Below are 22,449 nucleotides of genomic sequence, written 5' to 3'. Positions count from 1 at the left end.
ACTCGTCACCTCTGCTGGTCTCAACCCTTCTCTCTTTGCGTGATCCTCAAAACGCATATCTTAAGCGGGGTCGTGACACGCCCTCGGCCGTTTGGGTCCCGCACCCGTGCTCTGTTGGTAGCCTTATTTGGCAATGGAGCTGAACAGCTCCGCCCTCGTGGCGAGCCACGGTCACGCCTCTTCTCGGCGACCCCGCCCTTCTTGTCCAAACAGAGCACGGAGCACATGTTCAAAATGGCGGCGAACGCCACTTTCAAACCCAGGCCAGTTGAGAGGGCGCGCACCCCACGCTTGTCGAGCTGCTTTGCAGAGAGAGAGTTTGCTGGGGTATGGAATCATTGAAGGGGAGCTATCCTTATTTGTTAATGCACCGTGTTGTCAATCTAGTGGATACAGAGCCTTAATTAAACATAGAATAGGAAATAATTAGCAAGATGATTCTAAGATTGGCTGCGTGTTGCGATTGCCTAGGGTGCTATATTTAATAATTAATAAAATGGGATTATATTACAAAGGGGGATATTTACAAGTGAAGGGGGGTTCCCAAATCTGTAACACTGCACCCTTCTCTTTCCCAGGGCCGTCCCTGGCCCGACAACTTTACTTTTAGTGTGTCACTTAGATGTAAAACCCTCTGATATTACACTGACCCTGAGTGTGACAGTTTTATCAGGGAATTAAATATGTCCCCCTGCCATGTTGCATTCTGTCGAACAGACTTACACCCACAAACTAACCGAATTGCGGAATTAATTTCAAACTACACATTTACGGTGGGGAGCTTATTTACAAGAGACTACACGACTTGGTATTTACAACACTAACCCAGGACCTGTTCTTTTGGGAAACAAAATGCAGATGTTGTTTTTGAAAAGGAGAGGAAAGGCATGCATTGCACTGCACCGATGCACCAACCCACGGGTGCTGTGAGGCACGCATTGATATGCAGCGCAACCTCAGAGCACCGTTAAAAGCACCATAAGCACCAATAAAGCACCACACCCAAAATACAGCCATGCAGTTAGTACCATCCAGTGCACAGTTATTTCAAACAAAGTTCAAATGTCACTGGTGGTGTCAGCACGACCGATGGTCCGCCGTGCTCCGATGGTCTGCCGATGGCGATCTTCTGTCTTCTTACTTGGCCGGACTTCCTGGCTTGCAGCCTTTTTAGGAACAAGGGGGGAAAGCACAAAAAGGGCACAAAAGTGTCCACCTTTTTTATTTATGGCCAACAGGGGCCGACTACAGGGTGGTCCACCTGTTCGGCTTAGGTGCCCCCTCCCGAGGTCCGCAAGCCAGCATTCTGGCAGAAAAGCTGTCCCAGCAGAGATGCCAAGCCCCATCCCGTGGGGTCCATAAGTGGGTGGTGCTTGGCCACAAAACCCGTGGTCCATACGTGGGTGGCCACACAGATTGTGTGGTCCATAGGTGTACTGGTCCAGGCAGCAGGCAGCGGATGTGCGGGCACACAAATGCAGCGCCATCACATCCTCCCCCCCCAGTGCCGAGAGAGCACGGTCCTCGGGTGGGAGACAGGGAGACAGAAGACAGGTGAGTAATGGGTCAGGGCGCAAGGGTACACATCAAAACAAGGCAATGCAGAATGAGGGGCGCATGGGAGCGAGCTGAGAAAGGTTCGTCCCTACGTACACCCCCCCCCCCCACCACCACATGTGAGCTACACTGCCCCCCTTGCCCCTCCCCATATTTACGAAAACCTACACATTACACTACACCTTACAAATCCGTCGCTATCTGTCTCGTCTTCCCCATATCTCCCCTATACCAAATTCGTCTTCACTCCCACTAATCCAAAATTTGCCATCACCCAATTCATCATCAGTCCCTCCTTAGGAGGAAGAGATGGAATTATGCACAATGTCACACCCACGTCGTGATGCGTCTCACAATCCAAAACATTTGCACAGAAAAATAATCAAAACATGGCATGGTGTGGAGTTCTGTCACCTCAGGTGAGTGGATGCAGATGGTGCGAGGAGATTTCAATCCTAACTACTTCCTAAATGACTAACACACTTTACACTACCTGGGGTCTTTCCCTGCAAAACCATTGGCCATCTTACACTCTATGCGGTTTTAAGAACCAAACTCCCATTGACCCAACTGTGGTGCTCATCAATATGGGGTCTCACTCGCCCGGTTCAACTCCCTGTGCCTTTACACAATTTCAGGGCTGAGTCGTGTCGCTCCCCTAACAGGTCTACTTACCTGTGCGCCTCCGCCACTGAAGTTGTCTCCCGAGCTTGCCTAGCTCCTCACCCTACCTATCTAACTGGGGAAGGCCCTCCCTGGCACTTACCCCCTCGGTGCCCTCTCTGGCACTGGGCTACCCTGGTCCGTCCTCCAGATCCTCGGGCCCCACTCACAACTCTACTGGCTCCCAGAGCCTACCTGCGGCCTCACCTGGCCGACATCCTAACAGTGGCGGAGCGCTCAACCAACCATCCCTCTAACAGGCCACACGCCCAGCCATTTCCACATCACTAATGCACCCATCCAAACACCATTCTTCCACATGCACCACAGATGCCAATATCCAACCACAATTTACCTATACCCTCTGCCTAACTCTTAAACTACCCTCCCTGGGTATTCGTGATAGGGGTCCATCCTCCCCATACACTCCCTTCGCACCAACCACGCCACTCCACATTTTCCACCATACTCACTCCACACCATCCATTCCATATCAGCTATTCCACACAACCATTCTCACCTGGATTTGCACACCTGTGCCCACACACCTGGTGCCACCTGCACCCTCCTTCCTCCCAGGCTTCTTCATTCATTCAAGACAATGCACAATCACCTCACACTTTTCACAATACGCTACTGAATACACTTTCAACACATACACGGCACCACTCACGAGCATTGCCTCATTTGCTCAACACAAAGATTCTTCCATACGCAATGCCTCACTCGATAAACCACAAACACACTGCATCATCTAACTACCTGGTGCCATTCTAAAACTCGCACTTCCCAGTCACCCCTTATACTATTGCGCTCCCTCGTCATTATAATCCACCTAATCTATTCTACGTCCCCTCTACAGGTACATGTCGCTACTTAATTCTAATGTCGGCTATGGTCATTTCTAAGTCCCTATACAATTATCCAAGCCCTCCCTCGGCGAGCTTACACTGCCATAACCCCATAAATAATGCTCATGTGCCCGGGATGGGAGGGGTGGCAGAGTTGCCATCCCACCACATCGGGCATCTCCCCTATCACTTTTGCCATCAAATTCCTGCAAATCAAAATTTGCCAATCTGCCAATCAAATTTTGCTCATCAATTTTGCCAATCACCAATTCCCTATCCCTATCAAATGTCCTTTAACTTGAGCCTCGGTGCGTCTTTACATGCTCAAAGCTCAGCTCCGCCAAGCCGAGCTATGAACACGGGTGGTTCGTTTCCTGCAGTTGGATCCGTTCGGCACTCTGTTCAGGGGAGGGGGTTTACTCGGGCCGAGATTCCAAGGTCCACCTCGGCGCATAACCTTTCAGCCTCCCGCCCAATGGCCCAATCTCGCCCGGCCAGAACGCCGCAACCACAAGGGGTCGCCGTGCCGACCCTTCCTACCTGCCCTCGAACCGGGCCGCCCGCTCCGCTTAGCAGAGCGCGGATGCGACCGTTCAGGGTGAGGTCCGGCCCGGATCGTGCGCGGCGCTCCGAACAGGAGCCACATTGCACCGATCCCCACCGGTTCTCACAGCCAACAAAGCGTGTCGCGCACCGAGTGCCCGCATCGGTTAACGTCAACCTATTCGCTATCCCGTTTAGAGTCGATGCTCCCCGTACATACGCACACCGCTCGTTCCTCTTCCTCCTCACACATCCAGGTGTCTCCATACACTCTGTCATTGCACCGTCTCTTGCACACCACCCAGGTACACTCATTCCGCTCACAGACTTCGTCACACACCTGACCACCGCACACCTTGGCACACACTCGTCGTTCACACACTTCATCAACACACCTCCTCGCGCCCACTCCTCGGTCACATCCCCTGTGACAACCATGGGTGCGCACTCTTCTCCACACCCAATCACGCGCTTCCATGTGCCCTCTCGCACCCGCGCCAACACCAACTCAGGTGTACATTCCCGCATGCGCCCAACCATTCCAGGTGTGCATTCATCCATTCCAGGTGTGCATCCCTTCTCACCTGCCACAACCAACTCGTACTCCATGTCACTCTCACCTCCACACTCCGTCATGCATTCCCTCTCACTCTCGACAGCACACTCCCTTCTCGGCACACACTCTTTCCTCACACACAACTCCGTTCCACACCTTTCTCACGCACCTTCTTGCGCACTCTCTCCTGGTACATAATCCGTACCACTCATGGGGGTGCATTCTTGCACACACCCGATCGCCGCCGCACACCCTGGCTCACCAATGCTCCTCGCATTCCCCATAGTCGGACCTCCTTGCACACATCCTCTTTCCATACACTCTGGACCAGTCATACACCTCACCATTGGTCTCTCATGAACACCCGGGTCCATATCGACCCCCAAGCTCACTGAATCTCCTCGCACACCATATGCATTACCGTACTGGTCACCACTTACACCGGCGCCTCTTCTTCTTCGCTCTTCCTCCAACACCTGGAAACCTTTTATTTGGTTAGTGAGCACATCACCATTTGAGCACAGACCTTGTACCAATTCCCTCACTTCCTCCTTTATTTCTTTCTTATCCTCCCTTCGTCTCTTCTTAATTTCACCTACTCCCTCTTCCACTTCCTCTAACCTCTGCTTTACCTCCTTTATCTCCCGGTGCGCCCCGACAAGTTCTTCTTCCAATTCTACCTTTGTCATCTCTATGTGTTTTCTTCCTTCCCGTTCTTTCGTCTCCATCGTCTCTACCACCTCCTCCAACTTCTTCGTCAGTCCCTCATGTACCGTCTGACACTCCTTCTTTATGACTGCTACATCCTTCTTTATTTCCTTCTGGGTCACCTTCAACCCCTCGATCATGGCCGTATTCTTTTTCACCTGTTCCTTCAACTCCCTTTGTCCCACTGTCAGCTGCTCTACTCCCCGCGTCAGGTCTTCTATTCCCCCCTGCAACCTAGCTGTACTATTCCTCACCTCTTTCTCCATGTGCTCCTCACCGCGCTTTACCTCCTTGCGTACCCCTGCGACCTCTTCGCCCACACCTCGCCTTATCTCCTCCCCCATCTCTCCCATCTCTTTGGTAGATGCCGCCCTCATCTGTTCCAAATCATTCCTCTGGGCATCCAATTTGGTTTCTAACCCGATTTTTACCTCCTCTATCTGATTGCCCATTTGTTTAATTTCCTGGGTGGATTGCTCCCCTATTTCCCTCAATTTGCCTTCCATGGTGTTTTCTAACCCCCCTAACCCATTTTTCACCCCTTCCATTTGGTTCTCCTGGGTGGCCATTCTATTTTCCAACTCCGTTAACCCATCCTTCATTTCCCCAATTTGATTAACCACGTCCTCCAGTTGGACCCCCAATTTACCTTCTAGCCCTTCCAACCTGTTGTCTAACCCCTCAAATTTATTGTCTAACCCCTCAAATTTATTGTCTAAACCCTCAAATTTATTGTCTAAACCCTCAAATTTGGCTTCTAGCCCCCCGATTTGATTTCCCATGTCATTTCTCAACTTCCCGATTTGATTTTCCATATTACTTAACCCGTCTCTCAATCCTCCGATTTGGTTTTCTAATCGCTCCCCCATTCTGTTTTCCATCCCTTCAATTTGGCTTCCCAGCCCCCTGTTCTTTTCCATGAAGGCCTGCATTTGCAGCATGAATAGGCCCCAGTCCATGGGTGCCTCGGGCGTGGCTGCCGCGGTCACGTGCACTGTGCCATTTGATGCTGCTGCCACCTCGTGCGCCTCACGCCTCTACTGCCATGCCTTCCTCAACCTCTTCCCTTTGTTCCCTGGGGTCCTGGGTTAGCCCTAAACCTTCCTCTACCCCCTCCTGCTCCCCAACCGGCATCCAGTTGCCTTGATCATCCATGGCAAGATTTTTAATTTGGAATATTAAAATAAAAAATTTAGGCCGCTCGTAATTTTGAGTGCGTTAAGCGCACTTCGGGTCCAAATCCCAACTCCTGACACCAATTGTTACGGATCTGGGATGACGGCGCTCCCCTTGCCAAGGGGGGTTAACCCCTTGTCCTTTATACTGGCCGTCGCTGATCCTGAGGGTCTGTGACGTCACTGGTGGTCAGCCACGACCAGGGTAATTGGGCCAGAGGTCCAAAAAAAAGACCCCCCCCCCCCAGAATACCTGCTTACCGTGACCTCCCAACCAGCGAGGAGAAAGCCCCGCCCAAGTCGCGACGGTAATGGACACGCCGAGCAAAGCGAGTCACGACCCATGCCGTTAACAACGACTAACCCGATTATAGTGGTTTTAATCGTGCCATGTAGACCAATGGAAAGAAAAGACTAAAGCAACTGGATGAAGACGAAACCAAAGCTTGGAGAAGGAACACACATTTATTACAACAAACACCAGAGGAAAAGAAAGATCAAAGCTGTACAAAGATAGATGGATGTAAAAAGACACAGGGCAGCCTTATCTATACAGTCTTACTTATACCCAGGACAGAACAAACAAAGACAGACTCACACGGGAATGGTGACAGGAATGGCAGGAGAAAGTCCGTTCAGCTGGCAAAAGCAGCCGGTTTGGCTCGTTCAGCCGTCGAGGTTCCGTTCCAACCTCGCGCCATTGGTTTGGAGCGAACTGACAACTGCTGGAACGAATGTGGTTGCGTCGACACCACGACTCTCTCTCTCTCTCTGGGAATAATACTGGGATTTCCCCTCGCAGGCAAGGCACGATCTCTTTTTGCTGTGCTCTCATCGCCTCTGCTGGTCTCAACCCTTCTCTCTTTGCGCGATCCTCAAAACGCATATCTTAAGCGGGGTCGTGACACACCCTCGGCCGTTGGGGTCCCGCCCCCGTGCTCTGTTGGTAGCCTTATTTGGCAATGGAGCTGAACAACTCCGCCCTCGTGGCGAGCCATGGTCACACCTCTTCTCGGCGACCCCGCCCTTCTTGTCCAAACAGAACACGGAGCACATGTTCAAAATGGCGGCGAACACCACTTTCAAACCCAGGCCAGTTGAGAGGGCGCGCACCCCACGCTTGTCGAGCTGCTTTGCAGAGAGAGAGAGTTTGCTGGGGTATGGAATCATTGAAGGGGGGCTATCCTTATTTGTTAATGCAACGTGGTGTCAATCTAGTGGATACAGAGCCTTAATTAAACATAGAATAGGAAATAATTAGCAAGATGATTCTAAGATTGGCTGCGTGTTGCAATGGCCGAGGGTGCGATATTTAATAATTAATAAAAGGGGATTATATTACAAAGGGGGATATTTACAAGTGAAGGGGGTTTCCCAAATCTGTAAAAGTATGTTTAGACACCAAGATTGTGATTCTAAGTGGCTTAGAAGCAGAGATATTGGTAGATATAGGTGTTTATGTGGCGGCTGTCATGAAAATCCAAGATGGCCGCCATAACGAATTTGGAGAAAGTGGTTCCTATCAAAAATGGAAAGCTAAGGTAATGGGTAGCATGTGGGGAAAAATTGGTGCTTTTGTCCGGAACGTCCATATCCATCTCAAATCTGGTCCTAAGCTGCCTGACTATATCGCTCTTTCACTCAGAGAGTAGTCAAAGCATGGTATTGTCTTCAAGAAAGGCAGTGACAACAAAACCAATAAATAAGTTTAAATTATGATTAGATAGGTACCTTGAAGCTTTAGAGATAGAAGAGTATCGGGATATTGGCAAGACGTTTGTGACTTGAGTAGGGATTAGGTGATTGTGTGCTTCTGAGTGAAGTGAAGTGGAGTGACGTGTCTGTGGGAGGTCTCGTCAAGGGGTGGTGTGTGGTTGATGTTGTGTGTTTGTCATCCAAGAACAGCCATCGCCCAAATCTTTCCCCTCCCACACCGCCCCCCACCCTCACCCACCTCTGGATAAAAATAACACAAAAGATTGCTTTTCTCTTTTTTTTTATTGAAACAATTAAAAGAATTGTATTTCCCCATTTGTTTTTGGGATATCCCTGGTTGTGCCACATCGTCTTGTCCACATTCCTCCCCTCATTCCCCAAATGAAATTGCATCGTTTTGGCAGATAAACTTTGGCTGGTGTTGCTGTGGCGCAGCATAATGAGCCGAATGGACTCCTAGTTTACTCTGGGTTTATTTTTGTCTCTGTATATAAAAACTCACATTCATTAGATGCTGATTGATAAGAAAACTTACAAAATGGGACACAGAGAGTGAACAAACTGGATGTAAAAGCCCGCATTTATTGGATAATAATTGATTGGATTGTCAACGGAAATGACTCACAAAAATTCCAAACAGAGTAAAGAAAATAACATGTATATCTTTTCTGTGATTAACATAAGCATTGTATCCTTGGCAGGTCATCCGTGAAATGGAGAGCTTCTTCGAATGGCTCAAGTCCCGAGGCTTGAGAGCAGAAACAGCCCAAGCAGTGATCGATAAGCTTGGAATTGAGAATCAGAAGGTTATTCGAGCTTGTACTGAGTCGGATGCATTGCGGACCGAGATCCTCTCTCTCTCCAAAGATAAATTACAATTTGCAATGTATGCTGATTTCTGTAAATTTATTAATTCTTTTTCGAAGCCGCAAGATTTTCAGATTGCAGGTTCTTCTCTTTTGGGAAGCATTTTCGTCAACTTGGAGAATGTTATTCGGGAACTTTCCAGTTTGTGTGAAAAGATTTTCGGATCCCAAAATGTGCACCGGGACAACGTTTCTGGGTTCTCTGGAATCGAGTTCAGTGATGTCTGCAGCCTCCGCTCTCAGCATGAAGCATCAAGACCCACGTCTGGTATGTGACTTTTTTTAATACGACATCGCATGTCAACAAATATCTTGATCTTCTACCATTATTTTTTTTGTATTCTAAAACTTGTATAATCTCTATTGGTACAGCTTTGTATTGTCTAATATGAATGGGTTTTTGATGTGGGGTACAAGGTAACGATATACGTACTTTTTAGCTCAACTGGAAAATATTTCCAGGGAGCTTATGGGATGGCACGTCGTCAGTCCGTCCGAAAACTTGCAACCTCTTCTCCAAAACTGTTGATGGGATTGTAAGCAAACTTGGCTAAGATTATATTTTCTGTGTTGGAACTCAAGTTTGTTCACGGCATTAAAAAAATGGAGGTCTCAGGGAGTCTACCAGGGGTCAAAGAGGGTCCATGTTTGACCCAACGCAGCCCCCAAATTAGAACTACACAAATGATTTCGATAAATCTTGATCACAACCTTCATCACCCGTGATGTACCAAATTTTGTTCACGCCTTGAAGTGCTTACTTCAACTATTGATAAAGTTAACCTCTTTGCTGAGCATTTTGCTGCAAACTCCACACTGGAAGACCACAGACATACATTGCCTGTTTGTCCTTCCCGTATTTATACCAGGCTTTCCACTATCATCAGCACACCCAGGAAAGTTGCTAAGATTATTCAAAGGCCTGACATTTGAAAATCTACTGCATCAGATAGAATCCCGACAATTGCTTTGAAGATGTGTTCACTTGAACTATCTTCTGTTCTCTCAAAACTCTATTGCTTGTGCATGTCAAAGTCTGTTTCCACCGAGCTGGAAGCAGGCTTCTGTCATCCCTGTCTTTAAAGGCTCCTGTGATTAATCAGATCCTACTAACTATCGGCCTGTTAGCCTTCTACCCGTTATGACCAAAGTCTTTGAGTCCTTGATAGAACAACCTATGACTCATCTGGAAACCCACAACCTCCAAACTGATGTTCAGTATGGCTTTAGACAGTCAAGGTCTACTGGTGATGTTCTATCCCGAATCACTGAATAAGTGAATGGGGCTTTGGATCATTGTGGAGAAACCAGGGCTGTTGCTCTCGACATCTCAAAGGCTAAAATAATCTGGCATTTCTTGAAAATTGCTTCATACAATCACTGACTTCCTTCGAAATCGTCAAATGCTGTGGTACATGAGGGACAGTAATATCCTTTCCGTAATACGAATGTGAGTCCTCAGGGGTCTGTCTGTCTGTGTTGGGACCAATATTGTTCATGTTATGTATCAATGATCTGTCTGATTGTATCTTTCTCAATTAAGCATTTATACAGATGACTCAACACTATATACTACCTACTCAGGAACCTTGTCTCCTCCTACCCATGACCAGTGGCGTCGAGAGCCAGCATGGGCCCCGAGGCAAATAACCTCGGACCCCAACCCCCACCCTTTCTCTCTTTTATAACTTTTTAAGGAACTTTCTTGAATGAAAAACAAAAAAAAATTAAAAACAAATGGTCAGTTTTATTTTGCCGATTGGTCGTAAACAGAGGAGATAGCCGGACATTCGGACCGATCGAGTCAATTCGCTCGCTGAGACTTCCCCTCGATGCCCCTACCTGTGACCATGCAAGTACCACTCTCAATCAGGACCTAGAGAGTGTGATGAACTGAGGAAAGGACTGGCTTGTTGCTCTCAACCAAAAATGACCCACTTGTCTGTTTGTTTCTCGTTCAAGATCACCTTGTTTTCCGACCCTGTCTATGGATTCTTCACCTTTGCAGGAAACTCCCTGTTATCTGTCGGAGTGAATTGGATATCGGCTCAAACCGCGGCTGAGAAAAGTACATCCCTGGTAGAGCTGAAAGCACATTACAGCACCTTGGCAGCTTATTTCGTGCTCGGCGATACCTTTCTCAAGCTGATATGCTCCATCTATACAAGGCCACTGTGCGTCCTGTCATGGAGTATCATTGCCATATTTGGGCTGGTTCGCCGGCCTGTCACTTTTCTCTTCTTGACAGAATCCAGCAGCGTGCTGCCATTCTGGTGGGACAGGAGTTGGCATCATCCATGGAACCTCTCTCAATCTGCCGCTTTGTTGCTGTAGATATTTCCACGGAGGGTGCTCTGAGGGTCTATCAGGTTGTTCCACCCGAGCATTCTTTCAGTCACTCAACACGTCTTTTTCCCATCCATACACTATATCTGTCCCAAGGAGTAAGACGATAAGGTATTCTTCTTTTTATTTTTCCCCACAAGGCATTACTCTGGAACAGCTTACCTGCATCCTGCTTTCCCCTCTATCTCAAGCTTCCTCGATTCAAGAGAAATGTCAATAGACGTCGAATATCTATACTTTCCTTTGTGTAGGCCCCACTTCGAGTAACCTAAAAGTCTTTGTCGCAGGTGATATGTCATAAAAATATTGTTATGAATTTGGGTAGTGATATATAGAGCAGAATAGATTTGAGTAGGTACCATGCTTCATGTGTCGCGGTAAGGAAAACTACCTTGTAATAAGTTCATGTATAGGCGTTTGTCGGGTTCAGATGTATACTTGTGAATCTACCAGGAGATTCGTGTGTTAAGTAGTGTAGGGATTAATGAGTAGAGCCCTTGTGTGTCTCACCTGGTTAGCCAAACCTTTGTCCCTTTTGGCACTGCAGACCACATAGACACTTGGTTAGGATCCTTTAGTACAACATTAATAATGCCCTTCCCCCCTGACAGGACTTAGGAAGAAATTGGGCCAGGACACCACCGATAATGGCCGCCACCATTTACACCTCCGAGAGGCCTATCCGCCTCGCATAGCACGTGCTATGACCACAGAAAAGGGGACGGGAGTGAGAGTGGCGCAGTGGGCATGCCCCTGTGCGAGCCGGCGAGTCGGTTGAGGCTCTGATTGGTTGGGAGTGCGCCAATGCTGACGTCACCGGCCGGAGATATTAACGGAGGGTCAGACGCCATTTCAGAGAGTTCCATTCCTGAGTCGAGAAGAGAGGAGAGGTCTGATCCCGAGTTGAGAGACGAGGTGCACACGAGATGCAGTTCAGATTGGAGATCCTGAGACGAATTCAGAGCCCGAGTGGAGCTTGCTGTTCTTCTTTGGGCTTCGTGTGCGAACGGAGTGGGCGTTGGCTCAGGCCTTTGCATTGCTGTGGTGCTCGGAGGCGGTCAGAGAAGGCCTGGTGGTGGCCGAGCGGGGCCGTGTTGCAAGAAGAAGACGACAGAGACAGTTAAGCCGAGCTCTGCATATACATTTTACATGATGTGTTCTTTTCTTTAATTCAGATCCCCTCATCTTGTATTCGATATCTGTGTGTGTGTGGGATCCCAAATTAGGCATTAGATTACCGGCGCGTGCTTTTCCTGTCCTTGCTTTTCCCAATAAATCCTTATATTATTTTCTGTACATATTCCTGAACGCAGTTTTCCGGGTGGTTGATTTTCACAGTTAAGGCTGCAGTGCTCGCGTCGTTCCCCTCCATCCTGCGTGCTGGGGCTTTTGATTTTGGAATCGCCATTAAGTTTTCGCCTCGGGAGTTAAAGCCTTCGTGATCGGCATCCGCAACTCTGGTGTTAATCAGAGTTGCATGACAATAAATAGGGATGTGCATTGAGAGTACGTACCCCAATGGGCACCGCCAAACCGTTTGGCACCAAAAGGAAACACGTTTGTGAAAGGGCGAGAACCCTGCTTCCGGAATAATTGATGTCAGGAGTGAGAATCGAATCTGGGACGCTATCGGCGGTGCCCCAAAAATTGTAAGGAGCGTAGGGTGAAATTGTACTTCAAAGAATTATACAGCTACATCAAGCCAAGGTGACCAGGACCTGGTGGTCTAACTTGAGGAGGACATGGAGGATCTAATCTCCCAGGAAGCTGCATATCAATGCAACATTGTGGGAGAGGGACCAGGAGGGGCTGCAGTAGAGGTGCCAATAGTGATCAGGATCCAACCCTCTCCTCCTCTCTCTAACCTCCCTCCTCTCCCCCCCTAACCAGCCACTGGAAAAGGCAGCGCTAATGGCACGGAATAGTGGGTCGCCGTTGCAATCACAGTCCGGCAGCGACCAGCTGATGTTGTTGATTAGTCAACTAATGGCACAGATGAAGATGAAAATGGAAGAGGGACAAGGTGGCTGGCATAAGGCATGATATGCATGTGGAGCAGTCAGAGGTAAAGGCTGATATGAAGGCTATGGGAATGAGATAGCCGCAACGCTCGAGGCAGTATGGGGAAAGGTGAGTCATACCAACATAATCATAAGGCTTTAAACAAACAAACAAATACCGATTTTGGGTGGGAACCCCCCCCCCCCACTCCCTCCCCCAAACACGTGTACCACCTCAGACCTACATTTTTCGATTGCCTTGAACAAACATTGGTACAACACGGATGATGAAGGTTGTGGGGAAGTTTCATCTAAATAGTGTGTGTAGTTTCAGAGGAAAAAGGAAATTCCTATTTTGGGGGGTCAAACCTGTATCCACTTTGACCCTGCTAAACCCCCTAATACCCAGATTTGTTTTTAATGCCGTGAACAAACTTCAGTCACAACATAACAAATATAATTTGTGCCAAGTTTTGTCACAATCCGTTCAGCGGTTTCGGAGAAGAATTTGCAAGTGTTTACGGACTAAAGGACGGATGACGTGCCATCGCATAAGCTCCCATGAACTTCGTTCCAGGTGAGCTAAAATGAAATGGAATGGATAAAGGCAAAGAAGAATGATTAGAGACAAGCGAGAGGGCAAAGAATGTTAAGGAGGAGATCATGAAATGTGTAAAAACAATGTGTAAAAATCGGGATAACGCATGGCAGGTGCAGGTGGAGAGGATATGACAGATCAAAGCGAACCACGACGATGTGAAATTGTGTAAGCTGGAGCGAATGCATGATGTGAAAGGTGGTCTGACTGCAGGTGCGTAAGGTTGTGCGTGCTGAGCTTGGGTGGAATAAATAAATAAAAAATTTATTTTTATTTTTATTTTTATACAGAATCAATGCTCCTGTAAGAGCTTCATACAGGTTGCGTCTGACAAACCAGATGTGATCTGCTTAACAGAAAGTTTCTTCCTTCATGATGTCTCTGATTCCTTAGTATCTCTCCCGGGTTACTCCCTACTCTGGTATGATAGACCTGAGCCTCGTCCTGGAGGTGGGGTTGCTATCTTTATCAAAAACTCTCTTCCTCATTTGCCCTGCACTGCACTCTCTCCACCTCACCCCCAGGAATACCTCTGGCTATGGCTTCCCCTTCGCTCCCACCTCTTGTTCATATGTGTGTTGTACCGTCCACCAAACAGTGATGACTCCATCTACATCTAGCTGTCTGATAATATGGACCAACTTCTATCTACTCATCCCAACTCTCTCTTCCTCATATGTGGTGATTTCAATTGTCACCATGCCAATTGGCTGGGTGTGGGTACCGCTCTCACCAGCCATGGCTCCTCAGCAAAGTACTTCTGCGACTCACTGGGACTGACACAATCTGTCAATTTCCCGACCCGGATCTCAGTCAACGGAGCATCTTCTCTTCTGGACTTGGTTATGACTAACTTCCCTGAAAATGTCTGCTGCTCTTCTTCTGCTCCAGTCGGCTCATCTGATCATGTGCTTGTTAAAGTGGACATCTCTCTGGCCATTCTCAGAGAGCCTCCTCAGCGTCGACGAGTCTGGCATTTCACTCAGGCCATCTGGCACGGTCTTCAAGCAGCCATCAATCATCTGGACTGGTCTCCCATCTCTACCACCTCTGACATCAACTCATCCTGGGAATTCTTCCAAAGTAAATTGCTCTCTCTCATGCACAGATTTATCCCATCTCGTCTTCAGTTGTCATACCCTTCCTCCCGTCCATGGTACACGGAATCCTGTGGTGAGGCTGTTGCCCAGAAACAACTTGCCTTCGTCTCCTGGAAAGCAAATCCAACGGAAGGAAATTTCATTTCCTTTCACAAAGCCTGAAACAAGTGTGTGTCCACCCTCAGGAGAGCCAGGAAACAATATCTCTCTGCTCTCAAGACCGAACTCTCTTATCTGTCTCCCTCTTCCAAATCCTGGTGGTGTCTTGTCAAATCTGTTTCTGGTGTTTGTTCCCCCTCCATCCCCTCCCTTACCTCAAACGGCTACACAGCTGACTCCGCACGTGAAAAAGCTGAATGCCTCAACTCTGTGTTTGCCTCTAAATCCTGTATCCCAAACCCATCCCTCTCTGTACCCACCGTACCCAGTCGTACCCAGCTGCTCCTGGACTCTGTGTCCTTTCCTCCTGACAAGGTGGAAAAGTTTCTGTCAACCCTTGACTTTGATTCTGCAACTGGACCTGACAGCATCAGCCCACGGGTCCTAAAATCCTGTTCTTCTGCTCTTTCACTCCCTCTCTCGGTTCTCTTCACCCTCTCTTTTGCTCAAGTTCATCTGCCATCTGCTTGGAAATCAGCCAACATCAATGCTTTTCTCAAAAAAAGGTGAAAAAACAGATCCTAGCAACTACAGACCAATCAGCCTTCTCCCAATTATCAGCAAAGTCATGGAATCCATCATTGCTTCAGATATGAAATCTTTCGTCTTCTCCAATGGCTTGATCTCTGATCATCAATTTGGTTTCAGACCAGGTCACTCTACTCTGGACATGCTGTTTCTGCTGTCTCAACAATGGATGGAGGTCCTCGATGCCAAACAGGAAATTCGAGCTGTCTCCCTTGATATATCACATGCCTTCGATATTGTCTGGCACCCCGCTCTGCTCACCAAACTATGCTCCTTTGGTATCCATGGAGATCTCCATGCATGGCTGGCAGACTTCCTCTCTAGTCGTAGTCAACGTGTGGCCCTGAATGGGTTTCTCTCATCTCCTCTTCCTGTTCAGGCTGGAGTTCCCCAAGGCAGTGTTCTGGGCCCAGTGCTTTTTCTGGTCTTCATCAATGATCTCTCCGACTCTCTTGAAAATCCTCTCTATCTCTTTGCTGATGACTCCACTCTCTGCCGCTCCATTCCTTATCCCTCAGATCGGCAGTCTGCAGCCTCCTCACTCTCTGCAGATCTGGACAAAATCACAGACTGGGCAAACAAGTGGAACATGTCTTTCAATCCTGACAAATCTCACACTCCTATGATGTCTCTCCGAAAAGAACGACTGGCCAACCCTCCCATCCACTTTCCGAATAATCCTCTCCAAGAAGTTCTGTCACTCAAGCATTTGGGTCTCACTATCTGCCATGATCTTTCCTGGAAAAACCACATTTCAAATCTGGCCTCCAAAGCCAGTATCCGACTGAGCATCCTCCATCGTGCGAAGTCCTTCCTTGGCACACCAGAGCCCCTCACCACATACAAGGCTTTCATCTGCAGCTCAATGGAATACTGCTCTCCCCTCTGGGCTGGTGCTCCTTCCTCACACCTAGCTCCTCTTCACGCTGTTGAAACCAACGCGATCAGAATCATTGGAATCTCCTGCGATGAAGCTACCTCCGAGGGTCTTTCACTTCCCACTCACCACAGGCAGGTTGGTGGTCTTTCTGTCTTCTACCGACTCCTCTCCAGCCTTACTCCTCCAGCTCTCTCTGGGCTCTGTCCCCCAAATATTCCTACAGGTCGCACAAGATCTGCCTGCAACCGTCTTATGGTTAAACTGCCAAAATCAAGACTCTGGTCACCTTCACTCTTTCATTCCTCTTTTCTCCCACCTTTGGAACAAACTCCCACACTCTCGTCAATCCCACTCCTCCCTCCAGATCTTTAAAACAGCTGTTCACCACCATCTCTTATCTTCCCCCATCCAAAACCTTGATCTTTTCTACCCCCGCTAATTTCACCCCAATCGCACTTTTTTGAAATACCATCTTCTTTCCTGGAAGTCCTTGGTGTCCTTGTGTTTATACTTCCCCCACCCCCCACCCTCCTTCCCACGCCGCCTCCCCACAAGCCCTCTCCCTCCCACACATTCCCGATGTCCCTGCTCTCAAATGTTGTGTTTATGTGCTTCCCCTTCTCTCCCCATCTTGTCTACCGCTCCCCTTTTTTATACTTTGTTTGTTTGTCTGTTTGATTTGTTTGTGTGATAAATGTTAGCTCTTTCACGAGCCTCGATTCTGTATACAAAAAAAAGAAAAAAGAAAAAAAACAAAGAAAAGAAAAGAGCTAACGCATTGAACATGAGAACATGCACAGACACATAAAACATACAATGAAGGGATCGGGAGACAAAAGGGATAGGGAAGCACACAAGTACAACAACAGTAGAGAACAAGGACGTCGGTAGATCTGTGGAAGGGGAAGTGCTGGGGAAGCGGGATGACGACACGGTATAAAGCAAATGAACACGACTCGGCATTTCACTACTCGGAATTTCAGGAAAGACGTTGGCAATTCAAAGAGGAGGATTTGGGGAGTTTTAACGGGGATTGAAAGAATCAAGGTTTTGGATGGGGGACGACAACAGATGGTGGCGAACACCTGTTTTAAAGACCTGGAGGGAGGAGAGGGATTGAAGAGAGTGTGGGAGTTTTTCCCAGAAGTGGGGAAAAAGAGGAATAAAAGAGTGAAGGTGAGCAGAGAGTCTTGATTTTGGCAGTCTCACCAGAAGAGGGCTGCTGGCAGATCTTGTGCGTCCTGCAGGAATATTTGGGGGATAGAGCAGGGCGAGCTAGGCCGGAAAGGAGTCGATAGAAGACAGGAAGACCACCATCCTGCCTGCATTGAGAGAGAGAAAGGCCCTCAGAATCAGCTTCATCGCGGGAGATTCCAATGATTTGGTTTCAACCACCTGAAGCCGAGCTAGGTGTGAGGCAGGAGCACCGGCGCAGAGGGGAGAGCAGTATTCCATTGAGCCGCAGATGAAAGCGTTGTATGTGCCGAGGAGCTCAGAAGTGCCCAGAAAGGACTTCACACAATGGAGGATGCCCAGGCGGCGACTGCCTTTGGATCCGGGCTTCCTTGGATTGCCGAGCCTGAGTCTAACGGAGTGTGTGCCACAAGTGTGCAGAGTGGAGTGCATGAACGAGCGGGGGTTGGGGTCATCCAATGACTCAGATGGGGGTAACCGTTACCTTGACTGAGGGGAGGGCTGAGGTTACCGAGCGGGAAATATTTAAAATGCAAGTCTGTTCTGGTCCTGTGCACGGGAGATTAAAACGAACAGGTGTGTAATCCGTACAGGACCAAGGGCGGTCACATTTCAAGGCAAGTCATGTCACTGTGTGTTAACAGTTAGTATCAGGCAAAACGCCCGTGTGCAGATGATTGAAAAATATTTTCCCAATGAATGGTGTGCCGCTGAGTGTGCGTGGCACAAATGGCAAATTCAGCTGTGGGATCTCTGTGGGATGGCTCATATGTAAAGTTGTGTGTAAACTATCATGGAGTGATCCATGTTTGTGAATGGAGTGAGATTGACTGTGGAGTGTGATTTGTGTGATCGTGTGATTAAATGGGGTGCGAGAGATCGTGAGATGGCCAGTTTGTGTAAGTTGTGTGCACTGGTCCGTGAGGCGATTTGGGGATGTACCGAATGTACCAGATGTACCAGATGTACCACGGTGCGAGAGTGGGCGTGGTGAAAGTTACGGAGCTGTGCGTATGAGCAGTGAATGTGGAGAACACGTCGGGGTTCCCGAAGGAAATCCGCCAGTGCAAAATGTCAGTGCAAAAATTTAAATTAATGAGCAGGTTATGGTTGTACCGCCTAATTCTTCCACAGGGGGAGCTTACATTGGATATAACATTTTGTGTGGAAGCGGATTTAAAGCTGGAACGCCAGAGCAATCGCTGCTGTTTGAACGCGCTGATCACGCGAGGAGAAGCTGCCGACCTGTTCATGCCATGGAAGGATCACCTGCCAAGATCAATTGTGTTGCCAGGTTTGGCGCCCTCAATCGGTGTCAGTAGTTGCTTAACTTCCCATGAGGCCGCGAACCTATCCACGGCATGGCGACTTGCAGGTTCAGAGGTTGGGGAGGGCCCAAGAAGTCCCACTCGTGATGCACCCCAAACCGCAAACCACAAACTCAAAAACCCAAACCCCAAACCCCGCGGCTGCAACAATATTTTCACTCTGTCTGCTGCAAAATCAAACAAAATAGAAAATCATTCCGAACAGGAGAATTACTGTTTATGACATCATAAAGGACACAAACAACAGGCACAAATAACTAAAGTGACGTGTTCGATAGAGTGATGTAATATAGGTACACTGTGCAATGCCAGTAAATTCCAGACATTTTTAAAAATGAATTTTACAATCTTTATTTTATGTAAATTGAATTAAATACTTGAACACTTTTGAACACAAATCAACTTCTTGTTACTTCCACGAACTTCCAGTTTAGCATGACTTGAGCATGTTAAATAGGGTGGTGTATAAGGGTGAGGTAGATGACTGCTTCAATAGTGCTTAACATCCGGAAGTTTACTTTTTAACAATCTTTAACTTAATTATGAATTCACCTGGAACGAAGTTCTGGGGACCTTATGTGGTGGCACGTCCATCCGTCTGTCACTCTGGAAACACTTCTCTGCAACCACTGATGGGACTGTGACCAAACTTGGCACAAATGATATTTGTTATGTTGTGACAAGTTTGTTCATGGCATTGAAAAAAAATCTGCCCCTTTGGGGTTGAACGGGGGCGGGGGTGGGGGCGCGGGGGGGGGGGGGGTTAGGGGCCGCCCTCCAAAACATGTATTTGCTTTCTTCTCAGAAACTAAACATACAATTCCAATGAAACCACAACATTTTGTTCATGACCCATGAGGTACCAACGTTTGTTCACGGCATTTACAAAATGGTAATCAATGGTGGAGGGGATCCGGGGGGAAAGGGGATAGGTTGCCCCCCAAAATAGTTTTTTTGGGTTTGTTTGTTCAAATTCTGTGATTACGTTAGTATGATGGTACATGCTGCCGTGTCTTCTAGCATCCATTGAAATTGGTTAAAAACGCCATGATACGGTTTAAAATACCTTTATTCAGTGTAGTATATGGCTTTGTTCTTCCAGGTGAGCACACAGGGGTATTGCCCCAATGTTTCTATTTAAATTTAAGAATACATTCATGACGTAACATGTTCTATGAACTCTCAAGATGGTTGTCAATCCCATTTCCCTGCCAACGACTGATGCTGATTTGTACACAGGTGATGTCTATCCTTTAAATGTGGAAGGCAGACAACACAAGAATGATTCATCTGTCACAGAAGATTCAAAATGTGCTTCTGCAAAGGAAGGTTCAGATGATATTCACATGACAAACGGAAGTGCTCCCTGTTTTGCAACTGGTGAGTGGAAATGTAAAAAATGTAAAAAAAAATATAATTTTCGGAAAAGTGTTAAATATTTTGCATTTTGATTTTAACCAAAAAAAAAGATTTTTTTTGTGTGTTTCTGTAGAACAATCCAGAAGTAATATGGGACAAATAAGGTCCAGTCGCAGCATGACAGTGAAGAAGAAGCATTTTTTGAAGAAAGAATCACAACATCAAGGCACACTTCCTATAAAATACAAGTGCATGTCTGGGCCTCGCAACACCAAGATCAATATTAAATTAAATAAAAAGGTTGCAGAAAGACGAATACGTCACAAGTGTAATGTGTGCAGAATGGATTTTGCTTCAACAAGTAACATCAAAATACACATGAGGGTCCACATTGGCAAACACCCCTACAAGTGCTCTGTCTGTGATAAAGGTTTCTCTAGTAACAGCCATTTGAAAAGACATATGAAGATCCACACAGGAGAGCGACTTCACAAATGCTCGATATGTGATAAAGGTTTCTCTCACAAAGGCAATTTGAAAAAACATATGATGATCCACACAGGAGAGCGCCCCCACAAATGCTCGATATGTGATAAAGGTTTCTCTCGAAAAGGCCATTTGAAATCACATATGAGGATCCATACAGGAGAACAACCTTACAAATGTTCGATATGTGATAAAGGTTTCTCTAAAGACAGCAGTTTGAAATCACATATGAGGATCCATACAGGAGAACAACCTTACAAATGCTCAATATGTGACAAATGTTTCTCTCACAAAAGCAATTTGAAATTACATATGAGGATCCATACAGGAGAGCGACCTTACATCTGCTCGATATGTGATAAAGGTTTCTCTTGTAACAGCCATTTGGAAAGACATATGAAGATCCATACAGGAGAGCTCGCCCACAAATGCTTGATATGTCATAAAGGTTTCTCTCAAAAAGGCGATTTGAAAAGACATATGAGGATCCATACAGGAGAGCGCCCTCACCAATGCTCGATATGTGATAAAGGTTTCTCTCACAAAGACAGTTTGAAATTACATATGAGGATCCATACAGGAGAACAACCTTACAAATGCTCAATATGTGACAAATGTTTCTCTCACAAAGGCAGTTTGAAATTACATATGAGGATCCATACAGGAGAACAACCTTACACCTGCTCGATATGTGACAAAGGTTTCTCTCAAAAAGGCAGTTTGAAAACGCATATGAAGATCCACACATGAGAAATGAAATCTTAAATACCAAGATATGACAAATGAGGTTAACAGGATTTCGAAATTGAAGAAACATGAAATTGTACCAGTGATAGTCGGGGCAACAGCGAATCCGGATGATCAAGAAAACCCGAACTGAGTAGGTTTTTTTTTTTTTTGTATACAAGATTGAGGCTCGTGTAAGAACTAACATTGATCACAAAAAGACAAACTGACACATAAAACATGACAAAGGGAGTGGGAGACAAGATAGAGAGCAGGACATCAGAAGATCTGTGGGAGGGAGATGGCCTGGGGGGGGAGGCATGGGAAGGGGTGGGGGGAGAATTAAAAAAACATGGACACTGCAGGGACTTCCACGAAAGAAGTTGGTATTTCAAAAAAGTGGATCTGGGGTGAAATTAACGGGGGTAGAAAAGATCAAGGTTTTGGATGGGGGAAGATAAAAGATGCTGGTGGACAGCTGTTTTAAAGACCTGGAGGGAGGAGTGGGATTGAAGAGAGTGAGGGAGTTTGTTCCAGAGGTGGGAGAAAAGAGGAATGAAGGAGTGAAGTTGAGCAGAGAGTCTTGGTTTTGGCAGTTTCACCAGAAGAGGGTGCAAGCAGATCTTGTGCGACCTGTAGGAATATTTGGGGGACAGAGCCCAGAGAGAGCTGGGGGAGCAAGGCCGGAGAGGAGTCGGTAGAAGACAGAAAGACCACCAACCTGCCTGCGGTGAGTAAGTGAAAGGCCCTCGGAGATAGCGTCATCGCGGGAGATTCCAATGATTCTGAAATCTTTGGTTTCAACAGCCTGAAGCCAAGATAGGTGCGAGGCAGGAGTATAGGCCCTGAAGGGAGAACAGTATTCCATTGAGCTGCGGATGAAAGCCTTGTATGTGGTGAGGAGCTCAGGTGTGCCAATGAAGGACTTCGCACGATGGAGGATGCCCAGACAGCGACTGGCTTTGGAGGCCAGATTTGAAATGTGGTTTTCCCAGGAAAGATCATGGCAGATAGTGAGACCCAAAAGCTTGAGTGACAGAACTTCTTGGAGATTATTGTTGCGAAAGTAGATGGGAGGTTTATCCAGTCGGTCTTTTCGGAGAGACACAG

General features: G+C 47.3%; 1 protein-coding gene across 2 annotated transcripts in view; it reads left to right on the top strand.

The window, feature by feature from the left end:
- LOC137414364 (uncharacterized) overlaps positions 1-21,554 on the top strand; it is a 41,209-nt gene extending 19,655 nt beyond the window's left edge. Inside the window, exons 2-5 of one of the 2 annotated variants that reach the window (XM_078770683.1) lie at positions 8,471-8,655; positions 8,779-8,903; positions 20,008-20,148; positions 20,261-21,504. In XM_078770683.1, coding sequence (XP_078626809.1) covers positions 8,471-8,655; positions 8,779-8,903; positions 20,008-20,148; positions 20,261-21,363 — 1,554 coding nt within the window. In that variant the 3' untranslated portion in view covers positions 21,364-21,504. Of the gene's footprint in view, positions 1-8,470; positions 8,904-20,007; positions 20,149-20,260 lie in introns of both variants that reach the window. The other variant, XM_078770682.1, reaches the window with a different exon arrangement.
- Positions 21,555-22,449: the final 895 nt, after the last annotated feature.

The sequence above is a fragment of the Myxine glutinosa genome, chromosome 1, assembly GCF_964187855.1.
Source record: "Myxine glutinosa chromosome 1, kmMyxGlut1.1, whole genome shotgun sequence".
NCBI lineage: Eukaryota > Metazoa > Chordata > Myxini > Myxiniformes > Myxinidae > Myxine > Myxine glutinosa.
Note: the sequence above shows the minus strand (reverse complement) of the source record. Positions and strands in the feature narration are given on the sequence as shown.